This window comes from Neolamprologus brichardi, chromosome 13 (assembly GCF_056152115.1).
Source record: "Neolamprologus brichardi isolate AB-2024 chromosome 13, ASM5615211v1, whole genome shotgun sequence".
Lineage (NCBI taxonomy): Eukaryota > Metazoa > Chordata > Actinopteri > Cichliformes > Cichlidae > Neolamprologus > Neolamprologus brichardi.
The window spans coordinates 20009630-20027628 of NC_142116.1; the positions used below are offsets into that span (position 1 = coordinate 20009630).

A 17999-nucleotide genomic window follows, 5' to 3' on the forward strand; every position below is an offset into this window, starting at 1 on the left:
CACCCTCATGGATTTACAAAGGTGTTCCTCAGTGTGGTTCTCAACAGTGTGACACCCTCTTAAACCAACCAAAATTAAAAGAGTTAACAACAGTGTCTAAACATCCTTCTAAAAACAGTTGAGGTTTGGTCTTATCTCCTGCTCCACCTTTGCACTGCCACATTTGCAGGATGGCTTTAATCAGTAGTGGAAGGAAGACATGTTTCTGAATATGCTTCCATGCCTACAGAGACATTTTCAGCCTGGATGTTCATATTTATTTATATGTAGGCTGACATTTGCACTGCATACATTCTATTTTTTCTTCTCTTACAAGTTTCATAGAAACTCCATTTCCATTCTCTGAACTGTAGCCCATTAATTTTGTACAAAATGTTATAAACCAACTTTCATGTTATACATGTTTATGGGTCAATAAAGGAGTCAATATGAATAAGATAAATAGCTCAGAATAAGAGCACTGCTGTGGAGTTCTAGGTCACGCTGAGGTTATTGTAGTAAAAATAATAACATCCAATTTGAAATTTCAGTATTTGACAGGTTTATATTGTGGCATTCTGGTGATACATTGTGAGTCCTAATGAACTCTATGCTGAGGAGCTGCAGGCATATTTAAACAGTGTCCTTCATTTAAGAAAAAACAAACAACTGTAGACTAAAAGACAGCACAGATACAATTTGTTCCAACAAAGATGTTATGAAAAGATAAAAGGAAGGGGAATGGGTGACAATTTGCAAAGGAGGAAGGCAGCAATATTAGTTGCAGTGTGTGAGCATGTGATATTATTATACTGTTGATAATCACTTCAAGTTTGTATCACCTGTTTGAGACAACACACACAGACAGAGACACAAACAATCATAGAGAGCTGACTCAATGAAGCATTTCGCTGATTTATTATAAATTTATAGTTTAAGCCATGACACCTGGTTGCATAAGCATCGCATCCTACTGCATGTAATGCAAAGATTGCATCACCTGAGGCTGTTAGGTGGACAAATAATGTCTTTAAGGCTTGTGTGTTCAATTTCAGATATATCTTGTGTTCATTCATTTCACTTAGTAGCTAAGGGATAAACGTTATCAATCTAAGTCTGACTAATGAGAATAATTAATATTATTAGAACTCTTCTGACATCTCTGGCATTTCTAAAGGCCTAGGTTGTGCATCATTGCGAAATTTGGGTGACATTGTTAGTGGATGTGACAAAAGCCTGCAGTCATGAAACGTCCCAAGGCAAGCTCAGCCGCTCTCCAGTTTTTCCTTTCACATTATGCATGCAAACCACCAGATATGTTGGCTCTTCAAGGCAACAATTATAACTGGCACACTGTGAAGAGGCTCGTTATTTAATCTGGAACTTTATAAAGGCATATGACTGAAATCGGACACTCTCTTTCAGGTCAGTTTAATATTATTAAATAATACCTAATGAAATTTATTTTATTCTAAATTTTTAAACCTGAAATAGAATTGTTGAATCTGTATTTAGGGCTAACATTAGTCAACACCTTACTTGTACTGGGTAGGAGCCCTTTTCCCCTCAGAATTCTTCATGGTATTGATTCAATAAGGTACTGGAAACAGTACCTCAGAAGTTTTGGGGCATATTGGAATGACAGCATCACACAGTTGATTCAGATTTTTGGGCCGCAAACCCATGAAGCAACCCTCCTGTTCCTCTGCATTCCAGAGATGCTCTATTGCATTAAGATCTTATTACTGTGGAGGCCATTTGAGTAAAGTGCACTCATTGTCATGCTGAAGAAACCAGTTCGAGATTATTTCAGCTGTACAACATGGTGCGTTTTCTTGCTAAATGTACTCATCAGAAGATTGGTACATTGTGGTCATAAAAGGATGGACAATAATTAGGTACGCTATGCTGTGGTGTTTAAATGAGGCTCAGTTGGTTAAAAAAAAAATCCCTCACAACATTACACCACCAGCAGCCTAAACTACTGCTGTAAGGCAGGATGGATCCACGCTTTCATGGTCTTTACACTAAATTCTGAACCTACCAGCCAACTGTTAGAGCAGACACCGAGACTTGTCCGACCAGGCGATGTTTCCCCAGTCTTCTATTGTCCAGTTTTGGTGAGTTTGTGTCAATTGCAGCCTCTTTCCTGTTCTGAGCTAATAGGAGTCCCACTTGGTGAGGTCCTATGCAGCTGTAGCAGTGTGTTTATGTTCACAGATGCTCTTGGTTATTTGAGTGAGTTGAGTGCATTGCCTTCCCTTGAAGCAGTCTGGCTGTTCACAAAGAGAACTGCCACTCCCTGAATATTTTCTCTTTTTGGACCCTTCTCTGTACGGCCTATAAAAAATTGTAAAACAGTTGTGCTGGGTACCATAATGTACCTATTCGACTAGACAACTTAAAGTCCCCACTAGACTTTTGATTTTCCGGTACTTACACTGTAATTCCGCCCAAACCTGGACGGAGGGATGATGGGAGGGTGCCTGTGTGAAATGCATGGGGCTGGTACGGAGATGTTGTCCCACCCTCTCTGAAACACGGAACTATTAGCGCAGTACTCCATCACTGCAGACACACTGAGCAAAGACGTACTCTGAATCGGTGAAGACGTTATTACTTTGGACTGAGTGGTGTTTTTATCGCTGCTTATGTAAGTAACCGTGCCTCCTATGAGCTATAGGAAAGCTCTGTAATGACGCAGTGTGTAACAAAACGATGAAATAGCTGCTAGTAGAGCTAGCACTTGCCATTAAATCTAACGTTAACTAGCTAGCTAGCCAGCGTGAATTACCCCACGAAACAATTACTTGACTGCCGAACTAACCAGCTAAATATTGACATTAACAAGTGACTGACGATAGAAGCATTTAGTTTATTTTTGGTTAGACGGGTAGCTGCTAACCTTGTAGCTGTTGTCATGCTGTTGTCAACGAAGTTAACTTGCGGCTAAAAACAAAACACTGGGGTCACTATCAAATGAACAGCTCTAGCTGTTCGTGTTTCCGTTTTAACATGCCAAACGCAACACTAACATCACCTTAACCAGTGTTTTTGAGCCAGTTGTTGACAGCTAGCTGTTTTTGTGTGTGTTTTTGGTGTTGTGTTAACAGTGGGCCATGTCATATTGAACACAAACACAGGAAGGTGTATCTTTCAGTTGTTTGTCTAAGATTATTATTATTGCATGTTTACACGAAACACCCAGAGACTAATATGATTATGCTTCAAAGGATAGTGCAATGCTAGCTCTTACCCAAAGAAAACATTTCCGAATTTATTTGGGAACAATACATAGCTTTTTTTGGGTTGGGTGTCGCAAAACACCCATTAAAAATTCAGGTCTGCATGTTTGTCTTTTTATGTATATGATTTTTAAAAGCTTGGATTAAATTGAGGAGCACAAGTATGAGTAAATGCATAATGCATGTATGTAAGAGGCCATGTAAGGCTTTAGAAGTAATTTCTGTAAGTTTAAAATCAGCTACCAGGCAGCCTGTGTATTGTAACAAAGGTGGGAGTTTGTGAGAAAGTCCTGACCCAGACATACACTTGACAACGATATGCAGTTTCTGAAAGCTTTAGTTATTTCTTTTTAATGAGGTACTGGTCCATATAGCCAAACTCTTCTTTTTCAAATTCTGAATGCTCTTGATACTTCTGAATCCCATCTCTCTGTGTATGTGTACCCCTAGGGTGGGGGAAAAAAAGATCCCCAAGCAGCAAAAGGAACTGCTATATTTGCTGTTGTTTAACTGGAATGAATCTGTGGTCTCACCTGAGATCATAAAATGTAATTTTAATGCCACAGGCTATTTAGATTACACCCCCCCCCCCCCCCCCCCCCCCCACACACACACACACACACATTTTATATTAAAAAAAGGTTTGATCTTAGGTAGTGAAGAATAATTGTTGAGGACATTGATTTACCTGCTCCTTCTTCAAGTCCAGGTCCAGTGTGCCTTGTAACCAGACTTACAACGATCGTTTTCTATCATTGTAGCTTCAGCTGAACTTAGCATTGAGCTTCTGGGAAAGTGTAAAAGCAAAACTCTGTAATTAAAAATGTGCTGGATTCAAAAAATTAGACCAAATTCTTGAAATATGATGTAAATTAATCATTTTTAAACACTCATAAATACATGAAAAAAGTTGCCTGATATTGTGAGGGCGGCACTGGATTTATAAAGCTGTAATAACAGGATGGAGTTTAATAAGTAGCTAAGTCATGCTCTGCAAGGTTTAGGATATTTTTACATGTACTTTGATAATAATGAGCATTTAACTTTAACACAGCCACCCCCTTTGTTGTGGCTGCTGTGTTCCAGATTTAGCTTGCGTTGATGGAGTTGATGAGGAGACAAGCGTTGCAATCAAAAACAGCACTCAAAGTTTGAGCATGCCAAAGGAATGAAGTCTCGCACTCAAATTTCTCTAAAAACGTGCCAAGACAAAGCATTCCTGCATGGTTAAGTACAGGTGCAAAGAAAGAAAAAATTTATCAGATGTTACTCCGTTATAACCTAATTAAAAAAAAATATCAGGAACTGTAACAGCTTACAACTACATTTAGTTTGTAATCAAAATATGCACGCTTTTAGATGTAATGGCATGTGATAATTCAAATGAGGAAAACTTTTTTAATGTAAGGTTTTCAAAAGAGTACATTGAAGGACTCTTTGTTGGTTTGTGATCAGACTGAAAGGATGATGAAATGCTGTTTTCCTTATGACATTCTCTCTTTTACAGCTTTGCTGTTTTGTTCAGATGAAAGATGTATGTTTTTCATTATACAGAACATGCACATGGTAAAATAGAACAGAGTAGAAACAGAATAAATGTATATATGCCACATAGATATGAATGGGAAGCAAATTTTGGACTGACTGCTTAATTTCTTTGCATAGTTAGACATAACAAATGGGCAGGTTTTTGTTGTAGTGTGGCTCACTGGCTAGTTTCCAGTGTCCTTTCACAAAGTTATTATCTGAACAAGCTTTAGGCTTCCCATTTGGAGATTACACAGAGCGTGTATAACTTCCCCTTTGAAAATGTTTAATTTTACTTGGTAGATGTATTTCAAAAAATTTTAGCAAACATTATTAACTAGTTTAAATGAGTGACCCTCAACTAGTAGCTAGGAATCAAAAAGATCAAGAAATTTAAATCCATATTTTATGTTCATCCCTTTTTCTTTCTTTTTTTTTAAATTTGAATCTGGCGCGTGTGTGTGTGCTTGTCTTCTTGTCTGGGGGTTGGAGGAAAGGATTCACGAGATTGTGTCAAGTCAGAATTTGAAAAAATATACAAAAAATATGACATTAGTTCTTCAGTTTTGTAGTGCATAAAGTGTCATTGCTCCATATTTTGCAGTGTAGTAAAGTTAAGTAATGCGCCTTACTGCCTTACTTCCCAAAATCAAATAAAACCCAAGGTACGGCTGAGAGCTAAAATCATTACAAATTCTTTCAGCTGCAGTACAGTAATCACCATAGCTGCCATAGTTGTTACAGTCAGGAGCAGTGTCCAGACATCACATTGCTGCAACACCACCCTTGGGGTGGTTTCCCTGCCATCTCACTTTTTTGTTAGTCTTTGTTTTGTTTTGTTACTCTGTACAGAGTGTTAATAACTGTTTTGCTGCTTCTGCTGTGAAAAGGAAAAAACAGTGAGAGTAAAAGCCAATAGTCTTTGTTTGGTGGTGTAGCTGTAACTCAGCAGCAGAGCAAATAGTGCTATAGCCAGGACTCACTAACCTGCTATGAGACTTACAGATGTTCGGGATCACTCAGCATCTGTTCATCTTTGGTTTTAGACTAATAAACTATTACTAGCTTTCCACTTGGCTTTGTGTAGGGCTGGAGATGTTGTTTGGGAGAGACAGGCTGCTGAAGACAGCTGAATTATAGATAACATTGCTGAAGTTGATAACATGTTGTTTTGTTACTTTTAAGTGCTGTAAAAGGTTTCCAGACCTAAATCTGTTATTCTAGAAAAACGATGTAGCCACTGAGCTGCTGTGCTAGCTACAGAGTATTAGTTGTTAATGGCAAAGAAATCTAACTGACTGTACTTAGGACCTGTTATCTAACTTCTTTGTGAAAATGTAGGTAATTATATTTGCATAAAATAGCAAACGGTTGGTTAATATTGATATCATATGATTTCTATGCAAAAACTGGTGCATTATATTTTAAAAACTTTATTTTGAACAATGGCTTTATTTTAATTTAAATATCGTAAATATCATAATATCGAAATGTAGTGGAGGTTGCGGGGAATAGGTGGCTGTCTGGTTTGGATTTCCACACCAGCAGCACTCACGCCTCAGCAAACTTTGCATTTAAGCAACGTTTAGCTTGGGGATAGCTTACAACCCTCTGACACTTACATTGAACAACAATTGTGAGAGACCCTTAGTAATTGTGAGACGGAGAACGTGCTGCAGGCAACTGTGATGATCCCTTCGCAGGTTCACCTTTGGAGACCTTCATTCAAGCTTTTAAATCGCTTTCTATCGTCTTAGCTCCAGTTGAACTAGGCATCGACGTTTTTGGGGAGGTGTGAAAGCAAAGTGCTGCGATGAAAATGTGCTGGTTTCAAAAACTCAGATAAAATGAGTGCATTTTAGTGAAAATGAAAGCACTCATCAGTGAACTCAGTAATTATGAGTTAGATAACACAGAGTTGCAAATAACATTTGGTCAGCTGCTGTTTTGGGAGCCAACTAATTTCAAACTGCTGGAAAGACATTCAGAGGATGAATGTGTGGGCATATGTGCAGACACTCACTGGCTCTCACACAACTGTGGGGATATACCAGTGTCATAAATATGTTAGTTAGTTTGCATTTTGAAAATCTTTGTTTACTGTACATGTACCTTGGTGAATTTTGGAAAGGCATTAAAATATAAAGACGTTTATTAATACTAAAGATTTCGGCAACACCAACGACTTGCATTTTTGGGCTTTCTTGTTGCATCATGTGAGTTTTGGTCTGTTTCTATAAAGTTTTGGTGTCGTTCCTTTAGCATTAGGCTTTCCCCCAGTCCCAAAAAGTATAATAGTGTGGATGCATGCTCACTGTTCCCTTTAGTCCTTATTGTCATGGGCTACTGAACACTCCAATTAGCATATGCCATGTCTTCACTGTTCTTTCTGCTGAGTCTGCTTGACAGTTGGTGCCTGAATTGTTAATAGGATATTGACAGGTGGTAGCTTTGAGCCTCAGTGGGGTTAACTCCTCCATCATGTAGTTTGAAAAGTGCACACATGGGAGCTACAGATACACACCAGTAGCCCCTTTCCTAATTGTTAATCATCTTTCCGTGACACTGAAGAATTAAGCAACAGTATAGCTGAAAATGAAGTTCTGGAGCTTAGGTGCACTGGTGGCAATTAGTTTTATCCCTGATTTTCCGTTGTTTATTAATTGAGGTATGTGGGGAAAACCAGGACCTACTACATTGACTTTTTAGGGGACCATTTTGTCTACAGTGCCATGTGAAGGCAGATCCCAATGGTGAACTCCCATTGTTCTAAGCTTTGTCTCTTGAGATGACTGTTAATTACTTTTTGGGGGGGTTAAAATCCTTACCTATGACTTCCATGGTTTATAATTGGACAAGGTAGGTATTTAGTACTGTGGTAGCTATGTGCTAGCTTTACAGTGTTTAGAGGATCTTGTGGTATGAATCCACATGTGTAGTTCATCCATCTATCTGTCTGTTCCTTTGTTATCTTACATTCGTATCTGAGCAGGATTGGCTGGGATTGGAGTCCATATCAGCGGACAAAGGGCGTAGAAAAAGCAAACAACCAATCACTCTTACATCCCCACCTACAGCCAGTTTAAAGGGATAGTACACTGCCATTCTAATCCACTAATAATTTTTTTTGATGTATATTTTTTATTTAAGTAAATGTGTTAAATCTCAGCTAAATAATCCTAGTTTTGATTTCTGCTATAATCAGGCATCCTTACTTCACAGTGGAAATCCGACTGCCTGACATGCTGCTTGTTGGAATCAAAATCAAAGCAAATAAAAATACTACATCTGTGGCTACAAATCTTAAGGCCAAAGTACAGGTTTCTGTTTTTATTATCCTAACTAAGGGAGTTAATGAAATATAGGTGTGCACACATATATAATGATTCAATTGTCCAATACGTTTAATCAAAGAGTTTACAAAGTAATAACTTTAATATACAGGGGTGGGTGTTAATAGGTGCTGAGCAGGAAGCTCAGACGGCAGACCTTCATCTGTGTGGTCTTTGACCAGGTTTGTTTGGTTAATAATCTTTGCAGCAGATTGACTATGAAGGGCTGATTCAGACAGACTTATCAGAACAGTTGTTTCAACATTTATTATAATTAGCCTTGTGCAAGATGATCAAATGAAATGGCGCATATATATATACTATTTATATATATATATATATATAGTCTACATGTAATCTGCTATGGTGCTAACAAAAATGTAAAAGAATGACTGAATAAATTGAATAAAAAAACTGCACTAAAGTATGCAGTAAGTTCACAGCATGAGGAAAGAAACTGCTGATATTACAGCAGCAGATACTCCCGTTTTGCTTGCCAGATGATAGCAAGGTGGTTATTGGGCTCAACTCCCTAATACCACTTATGGTGTGTAGATGGGTGGTTGGGATACTCTTAAGGGGGGGTTTAATTCCCCGCAGCACCCATCCAGTCTCTGCTGTGCACATCTCATACCAGATTGGGATATTTCCAGTCAGGATGCTTTCATTGCTCCTCTTCAGAAGTTAACAAGACCTTGGCATATGAATTTGGTCTTCTTTGATTTCCTTACGAGGCTTCTAAACTTTCTTTACCACGGTTGAGATCTGTCTGTGACTTAAACTCTGCAAAGCACTGATGTGGGCTCTAATCTGAGGTAGCTTTAACTGGTGATTTCTAAGACAGATAAAAGTTATGAAACTATGTACTCAGCCCAGAATTTTCATATGCTTTGTATTCACATACTTAACATGAAATTATTTCATAGTTTTTATTTATTCAGTTTTGGCATACAGTAGAATACAAAACAGAAACACAATGTAATAGGTGTGTGTTGCTTTTTTCTGTCATTGTACATACCGATACAGCAAGAGTGTCATCTGTCTTTGTCTTGTCCCTCTGCAGGATGTTCCGCTTGCGGGCATTGTCCGCAGTTTCAGTGGGGCTCGTGCAGCTGTCCCGGCGTTATCACAGCGGGGCAGTGCGAGAGTCCGGCCGGAGAAGGCTGATGTTGGCAGCCCTAGCTGGGGTAACCGGCGTGTCTGCTAGTGCTGGACTGCTGTGGAAGAGGTAGTTTTTTGTTTTGTTTTTTTACACCCTTGTGCCTCATTTTATTGCTCTTAAAATAATAGTGGTCTTAAAAAAATACTGCATTTGTTCCTTAAGAAGCAATTTGAAGCAAGCTGATGTGTAAACAACTCTGTGATTTACAGGCAACCTGCTCAAGGTGCAGATTGCTTCTCGGCTGAAGGCCTGTCTAGTGTTGCTTAATACAATGTGGCATGACTGGGAATTCAATTTAAACATGTTTGTTGAGTTTCATTTTTATTGATTTTTTGGCACTTGAATGACACGCCATTTTTTGAAGTGGGTTTTCCATCATGTGTTTAAACTTCAGCACTGTGCTATGGGACAGCATTCAGTGAACAGGACTTGATGTTCATTGAGCAAATTAGGAATTGCTTTTGGCTCAGTACTCAGCTAGACTTTTGAGCACATGTTACATTTCATTCTCCTGCTTGTTGTGTTTTTATGGCTATCCATTGCCTTAAAGCCTGTTGTTTAGTTAAGACAATGTGCTGGAGAAGGTGTTGAGGTTAGAGCTCTATGGGGACACACTGATTGTGCTGCAGGAGGCAGAGTGATGGATGGCGCCTCAGGGCATTTGAGACTGATGGAACGAGACTGTTCCAGGCCTTCACCCTGGGCTTCATTTTCAACGCGTGTCATTAAACTGAATTATTCAGCCTGCTCCAGACAGTCCCTGCTATTTATTATTATTATTCCAATTTCAGTTTAGTCAGAAAAATGGTAACGTGGGAGTCTGCCATAGTAAAACCTCCCCGCACTGCACCGATGAGCAAAACACAGCAGAGCACATAATCTCCTGGCCCTTTTGCCTCTCTGTTTTTCAATCTGTTTAGCATCATAGCGACAGTACACACCTAGCTGCAAAACACAGTCTGCTACATACCTCCTGAGATCTACTTGGTACTAGAGCAAAGCACAAAGAAATATTGCTAAACGATGTTTTCAGATAACATCGATCTGTCCCCCAGGTATTGATCTGTTTTGTAATCTGATCTCTCTTTTTGTTAAATTTATTTACAAAACCAGAGCATATGCAGATGCTGGGTCTTCTGTTCGACACTCTGAGCAAGTAAGTGGAGAGGAACCGGATTTTGGGAGACACCCAGACTCCGAAACGGAGTCAGAGAAATCGGTGGAGGCCAGCAGTGGAGATGAGGATGAAAAAGACGAAGGTGGAGAGGGGAAAAAAAAGAAGCAACGCTCTGGATTCCGTGACCGCAAGGTGATCAATAAACAATAACCATTCAGCCATGCAGTCAGTCTTCCTATTTAATTCATCTCCACAATGGTGTTTTGAAACCCCCAGCAAGCAATTTCCAGATATGCCACAGCTAGTATATTTTGACAGAATATTTGCTGAGACCAAGAAACGTAATGGGGTAATCAGCATGCATAAATAACAGGAATGTCCCACTCCTATGATTTTATTGCTGTTAATTAGGCAGCAGATGAGAAAGGATATGGAGATAAAGAACAAAGGATCTTTGATTTGATGCCAAATAAGCAGTGTTTGTTGCACTGCTTGTTGGAGGATGTGAGGATAAAAACAAAAAAAGGAGGAAGAACTTTTAAACAATTCAAACTTTTTTTTTGAATGATGTAAAAATTGCGCAGTCACTCTTGTCTGAGGAGCAGCCACAGTCTGTAAAAAGCAAATAGATGTCTAAGGGCTGACTGTCTTTGAAGTGGTCCAGTGTTGGAATTTTAAGTGTATGTTGAGTATATCCACAGATTTTGGCTTTCTTTGTGTTTTATTCATTAGGTGATTAGATCAGGAGATGCTGAATAATAATAATAATAATAATGATACTAATGCAAAATCATGCAGCAGGAAGACATTTTTACTCCAACGTTTGTGTTTGAAATTCAGTGGTGTTGCTTTTTTAAACTGAGTGCTACCGCTGTCTTAGATGTTTCACAACACTGTTTGAAAATGCTAAACACAAAATAATAAGTTCCTCATGTGACTTGAATTTTACCTTCCTGGTTTTGTGTGGGTTTTTGAATTTTTTATTTAAATTGAAAGACAGCCCATGTCTTCATCAGTGTTGAAAATGCTGAGATCCATAATCTGTAAGCACAATCAGATAAAAGCTAGAGAGAAAGAAGAGGGCAACCCAGTCTTTCTGCCAGTCACTCAGTTCTCTGCCATTTCCACACAACTGTCTAATAGACCTTCATCCATACACAGTTGGTTGCCTCTGCTGGAGACATGCTCATGGTGATTTCCCCAAAGACTATTAAGGTCTCCTAAAGTGAGAGTACCGACACTGACACATGTAATCATAAATATGAAATTGAAGTGAATGTAGTGTGACTGTTCCCCACAGATTTTTATCATAAAACTGAGTTTGATAACAAAAAGTTGAAGCTCTGAAATGTTTTTTCTTTTGCCAAAAGAAGTTTCTGTAGTGAATGCAATCAATCAATGTCACACAAAATAACCACCTGTTTGGGTTCCAGCCCAACACAGATTCTAAACACACACTGCCCTGTCAGTTTCCCAGCTACTCCACATCTGTTTGAAATGTGGATGGCATTGCAGCAAATAACAGTTGACGGGTGGCTAATGTGTCGCGCCATGCTGATGGTCTGTAGCTGTTATTTGTGTTGTCTACAGATTTATTTAGTTTTGGTAACTCTCCCTTCATATTAACCTAGCAGGCAGACTGACCCCGAATAGGAAAACACTCTGTGTTCCTGATTTGAATTTGTGGCAGTTGAGTCAGGAGGTTAATATACCTCCCGATCAAGGATGACAAATTGGTTTCCTGCTGCTCTGGGCTCCCCTTCACTCAATCTACTCTCACTTAACTCACGTTATTTTCTGTCTACACACATGGTTGAAATATTGCTGGTTCTTTGATTTGATCTTGTTGATTTTTATGTATATTACATTAAAGCTTTTGCCTAAAGTGGGAATCTTGTGATATTAATTTTGCTTTCTGGCTGGTTGGCAGGTGATGGAGTATGAGAACAGGATACGAGCCTACTCAACTCCAGACAAGATTTTCCGCTACTTTGCCACTCTGAAGGTCATCAATGAGCATGGAGATGCTGAGGTTTACATGACGCCTCAGGACTTCATACGCTCCATCACACCTAATGAGAAGCAGCCTGAGAGTAAGTTCTTAATTTCACCACTTTTGCTTATATTCTTTTAGCTCTTTCTGTGCATGCTCTTCTTTCCATTAATGGCATCTGCACACTGACTTAATGTGAGAGTGAGCATGTTTTCTGTAACACATTTATCTAACACTTTCAGCATGCAGGCCTTCACATTACCAGATATAGGTATAAAGGTATAAGATGAAGACTGTGTAGTTCATTTTATTTAGTTAAGCTGAATAGAATGCATGCAGTAACATCTCAGTCTGAGCTCAAACCAATTTCACCGAAGTTTCCAAGCTGCTTTTTTATGGGAGTTTTTCTAAACACATTCCAGCACTGACATTGGTTCAAAACATCAGAAGAGTGAAGACACTGTTTACCGGCCTTTAGTTGCCAGACCTCTACAAAATTATGTTTAGTATTCCTGCATTCACTTTACAATTTCACATCTATTACAGATTGAAATGACTCTAAAATAAATATTTACTTATCTTCTTTATAACAAGTCAGAGGCTGGAATAGATCAAATCGATCCAGTAATTATTTCAGCCCATTGTTTTGAAAAACATAAATGAAAGCTGAAATTGGTTTCTTGTAACCAAAGGCAGCCTCCAGTTTTAAAAATATGAAGTCAGCACAAAAGTGCTAAAAACTGCAGTTTCTCAAGTGGCCACTTGAAGCTGGTTCTAAATGGGAGTCCCGTTTAGACTCCCATGTTGAACTGTATACTATACAGCAAAAATAATTTTGTTTACATTGTTGTGCAACAAGGGTTTGGTCTCTCCAACTGATTTATCTCTTTGTAACAACCTTTTAGGACTGTTGAAAGCTTTGAATGATAGCACAGCTAGCTCCCATGAAAATACGACAACATCTCAATGCTTGAGAGTAAGATGAGTAAGACGTGTTATATTATAGTCAAGTGTATCAACTTTAGATGTTTAGTTAATTAAAAAATTGATTAAAATGATAAGAATATAGATTCCTAAATTATGACTAAAACTTAAAATAGTTTTGGTTAAAGGATTATGACTAAAGCCAAATGCTAATGCTAGCAAAGCTTGCTATCATTAGCTGATGAATTAACCACATTTAGATGACAGGGTAGTGTGTTAACTTTGGCTCAAAAACACCAATGTGGCTAAAGCCAAAATGGAAATGTCAATGCCTCAGAGCAGATACTTGCTAGTATCAGATACTAGTAAGATAAAAGCTTTTCCAAAACAAGTTAATTCCACATATTTACTCACATGGCAACATTTGTAGCTTCAGTAATAACAGGAAGTTATCAAGAGCACAGAGAAAAGATCATTTAGGAGCTAAGAGCACATGACATGGTATAGTTCACTCCAGACAGATGAGTTGTTGGTTGTAAGCTAGAGGTTATTAATTTTCCCATTTTTTTGCTCATATGTTTATGGATGCATTCCCATCTACATACATACATACATGCATCTCTAATTATGAAAGTAGGTACTAAAATTTAGTAGCTAGAGTTTCGCCTGGTGGGCGAAACTCTAACCACATATATTATATTTCACTTGATGTTCTGCCAAATCTGGCCTGTGTAGATCATATCATGTTCGTGATGTGGCTTGTCCCATCAGCATTTTGGGTATTTCAGGAGAAACATTAGCATGACAGTGATGTAAATGGCAAAATTTGCTCGCTTTAACAGATTGATGGAGCTGGAAATGTTACATGTCCCATGTGTGAAAAGGGCAATACTTTCACCCACTGACATACCCTCCTCTTTTATATGATTGTACTCCCTCTTTAGCTTCTTTGGTCTGTCACAGTGGATATAAGTAAATGTCAAGTCTGATTCTTCTCCTGCAGTAGAAGTGTAGCCCCAAATACAACCTGGAGATCTGAGATATATAGTTACACAACTTCTATGCAGGTTGTTTATGGTCATTAATAAACAGGGTAAGATGTTTCCATTAAGAAATGCTGAGATCATGTCACTCAAATGGCAGCGCCTTACCCAACACATCCCCCCTCCCCTGTGCTCTGTTCAGGGACACCGAACACACATGGCTCTGGACTTGTGAAAGTGCGTGCTATAAGGATACTAGTACAAGAAGGGAGGGGTGGGAGGGTAGTCCCGTCATGCTGTGTTTAGAAGTCACGACACAGCAGTTGGTGTATCAATTAACAAGTTCAAACAAGAGCAGATCTCAGGCGTCGAACATGGAGCCAGTGAGAGATATTTGATCTACAGCCATGGGAGAGTTGTGAAGTTAGGAAGCTTAACTTGGCATAGATTTGTTTTATCACCTCCCTCGTCTCTATCTGTCATTACTATTCAACTCCAAAATTCAGTTAGATTCACAGTCTTATTCTTGGTTTATTGTTAAAGAACGTTTCATTCACAGTAAAGGACTCAAGCATGCTTAACACTCAATAAGGATTAGTCTGGATGTCTCACATTTGTGTTGATTCTCAGCTATTCCATCTGTTAATAATGTTTAAGACTTGGCTTAGCTTTGTCCCCAAACCTTTTATTCTTAGATTCACCTTTCCCTCATGTGTCAATGTTTAAAGCTATTCATTTATTTAAGGTTACTGTCTTTTGCTAAACTGGCATTAAAATAATGATAAACTGTGCTCTGATGGACAAGCAGATAACAAAGCCAAAAGAAAGGATTTTGTTCATAAGTTTCCCCCCTGCGGAAATTTTTCTGGGACCCTTTTTGGACCTAAGTCTAGTACAACTTAAAAACTTGTTACTATTTCTTAACTTCCAGGGTTCCTACTTTCTAAAAGGTCAAGAACTTTAGGGGTTAAAGGTGAGGCTGAGATTTTCGCAGCAATTTGCTTTAGTTAGTCTGTCATCTTATGACAAAACAGTTTGCTTGTTTTAAATTGAGGAATTCAAGTGTTTTACTTTTGCTCACCGCTTTTCCAGAACTGAACCCATTAGACAGGCAACCAACAGCAGCATGGTTTCACCCTCTTTTCTGTTACGTCTATATGATCCGTCCAAGTTTGCCACAATATCACATTTTCACTACACGATGTTCATGGGCAGAGGGATTTATGATACTGATACGATACTAGAACACTACAAGCATGCCCATGCTTCTAGTGTTCTAGTATCGTATCAGTGCATACATGCAGTGCAAAGGTGGATCAGAAACTGTCATTTTATTCAAGCTAGATTATTTACAATATATTGATATTACACAACGAGCTTCAAATTTCCTCCACCATTAAAACTGGTCAATTCTAATAGCAATGATGCATGTAAGTTGTAGATGATGTGCAACAGCTGTCTGCTCTTTCTGAGTAAAACTCAATATAGATTAAAAAGAATGAGTTTTTAAATATCAAGCTTATCAATGTCTATACATCCTCACAGCCCACATTATTTTTTTTTATATTCTTCTCCATGGGAACCAACTACTGGAAAAAAATTGCTTTTTCATACTCCAGTGAACTAATTTGTGGTTTCCTGTAATGTAGATGAAGCAGACTTTAAGTCAAACTAATCTTTTCATTGTGTTAGAGTTAGATTTAATGAGGTCAGTGTGAACATACTCTCTGTGTGATCCAAAGAAGCTTGAGTGTGACTTTTGGAATTTAAAAGGACTGCAGGTTCTGCATGAATTATCATATAACGGATGAAGATTGCCACCTCACACCAAAGTTAGTTAGATTTAGGTTCATTAAAAGGTGCAGCTCTCTTTTATGCAAAACGAAGAACTTATTTTTCAGGGATAATTAATAGTTTAGTAAAAATCACATTTTCTGCCCTCCTTTCAGGGAGAAGCAACAGAACCATAATAATAAGCATGTAGACTGATGAAGATTACTCATTTTCACCTGATCCAACTTGTGTGTGTGTGTGTGTGTAACCGAAGTGATTGTTTGTTGTGTTAGCATGAAATAACACTGATTTCTAATTAAACCAAATGCCTGAAAGTACTCATGTCAAGATAATCTGTGTATAAATACAATTCCTGCATGGTGTGGATCTTGGTTTGTGTTGCTCATCTGGATCTATAAAATGAATCCTTGTTTGAGAACTGAGTCGTAACTGATGATCAGGCCAGCGAACGCTGAGTGCTGATGATTGTTTGGCAAAATGCAAATGGGTTTGTTAATGACTATTATTATTCTCCGGCACATGTCTTTTATTACCAGAGGTTCAACAGTGACACCAAGTAAATATAATTGCTCTGGTTCATGCTCTTAATAAGTCTGTCTTCATTTGTTAGAATTCTTCTGCCCTAATCTATAATCTCCTTCTATCTCTCTCTTTTTTTCATAGATCTAGGCCTCGACCAGTTCATCGTGAAGCGGTATGATGGCAAGGTAAGGAACAGGTGTCTTGGTCTGGGTCTACTTGGTCATCATGGAGGTCACCAGGAGTTTAATTGTGTCATAGCTTAATTTTTAATTCTTAAATTCAGCTTAGAGTAGCTGTTGTGGGATTTTTGTGAGTGTAATGTAAACCAAGAGACGAAAGTTTATATCTTTCCTATTGCAAAGCTTATCTAATCTTACTAGTCCACCCTCTGGTGGACTAGTAAGATCTTACTAGTCCACCAGAGGGGTTTATTACCCAGATTTAAGAATCAGTTCATCAAATAAAAAACAAATTAAAAAAAATAAAAATATTTTTTCCATTCACACAAATTGTTGATTGTTTTAGTTTTTAGCTTTAAAAGACTGAAAACATTGAAAACTTAATCAGCAGCTTAGTTACTCTGAATAATCCACAAACCTAAAAAAGTCTTTTTTCTTGAGCAGAAATAGACCAAAGTGAAGTCGACATTTAGAAAAAGGCCTTTTTTTAAAAATTCATTTAAAAATATTTAGAATTTTATCTTCATGCAGAAAAGATGAAGCAAATGAAGTCTGCACTTGATAATTAGCCTTTTAATCATCAGATTATAGTAAGGTTTTTATCTGTTCATGACTTAATTCCCTCTCTCTTTTTGCATATTATTTTATGAGTGAGGTTTTATAAGGTTTGGTCTTACTGAAATAAAGTGAGTATAAAAGTCAGTATTTTCACCTCTGAGAGAAAAATAACTAGAGCCAAATCACAGGTTAACTCGTGAAATATTAGCAACTTTGTGTGCAAACTGTGAATTAAATCTTGCATAGAGACAGAACTACATTTGTCATTTTTCTGGATGAATTGGTAATGCTGGAGAGCTTTGCATGAAAGGAAGCTATAACTCTGTAGAACAAACATTAAATACTTATCGCAGGAAGTTGGATTGCAGCATTTCAAAAAATGACAAGTGGCAAAGAGAAAGCAAAGAAATAGAAAACATCATTACATCCAGCAAACAATCCAGAAATTAGTAGCAAACATCTAATGCTGCTGTCTGAATAACATGTTTAACTTGTATTTTTTTTCTATTTTTCTTGTTTCTGTTGTTAAGCTGTTGTGTGTAAGTCGGTTTTGTCAAAACAAAATATTAGATTAGATTAACAGTCAAAAAATGTTTTTGCCTCCGCCATCTTAAATATTGAAGAGGGACAGTATCTTATATACTTCTTTGCTCGTGTCTTTGCTTTTGGTCCTGCTTTTGCTGT

The 17999-nt window shown here is 38.0% G+C and overlaps 1 protein-coding gene across 1 annotated transcript in view; it reads left to right on the top strand.

Annotated features, from left to right (window-relative positions):
• Positions 1-2446: 2446 nt before the first annotated feature.
• Positions 2447-17999, top strand: part of micu1 (mitochondrial calcium uptake 1) — a 34614-nt gene continuing 19061 nt past the window's right edge. The window contains exons 1-5 of the mRNA XM_006800837.3: positions 2447-2632; positions 9147-9311; positions 10359-10554; positions 12293-12455; positions 16720-16763. Of these exons, the coding sequence (XP_006800900.1) occupies positions 2631-2632; positions 9147-9311; positions 10359-10554; positions 12293-12455; positions 16720-16763 (570 nt within the window). The 5' untranslated portion in view covers positions 2447-2630. The remainder of the gene's footprint in view (positions 2633-9146; positions 9312-10358; positions 10555-12292; positions 12456-16719; positions 16764-17999) is intronic.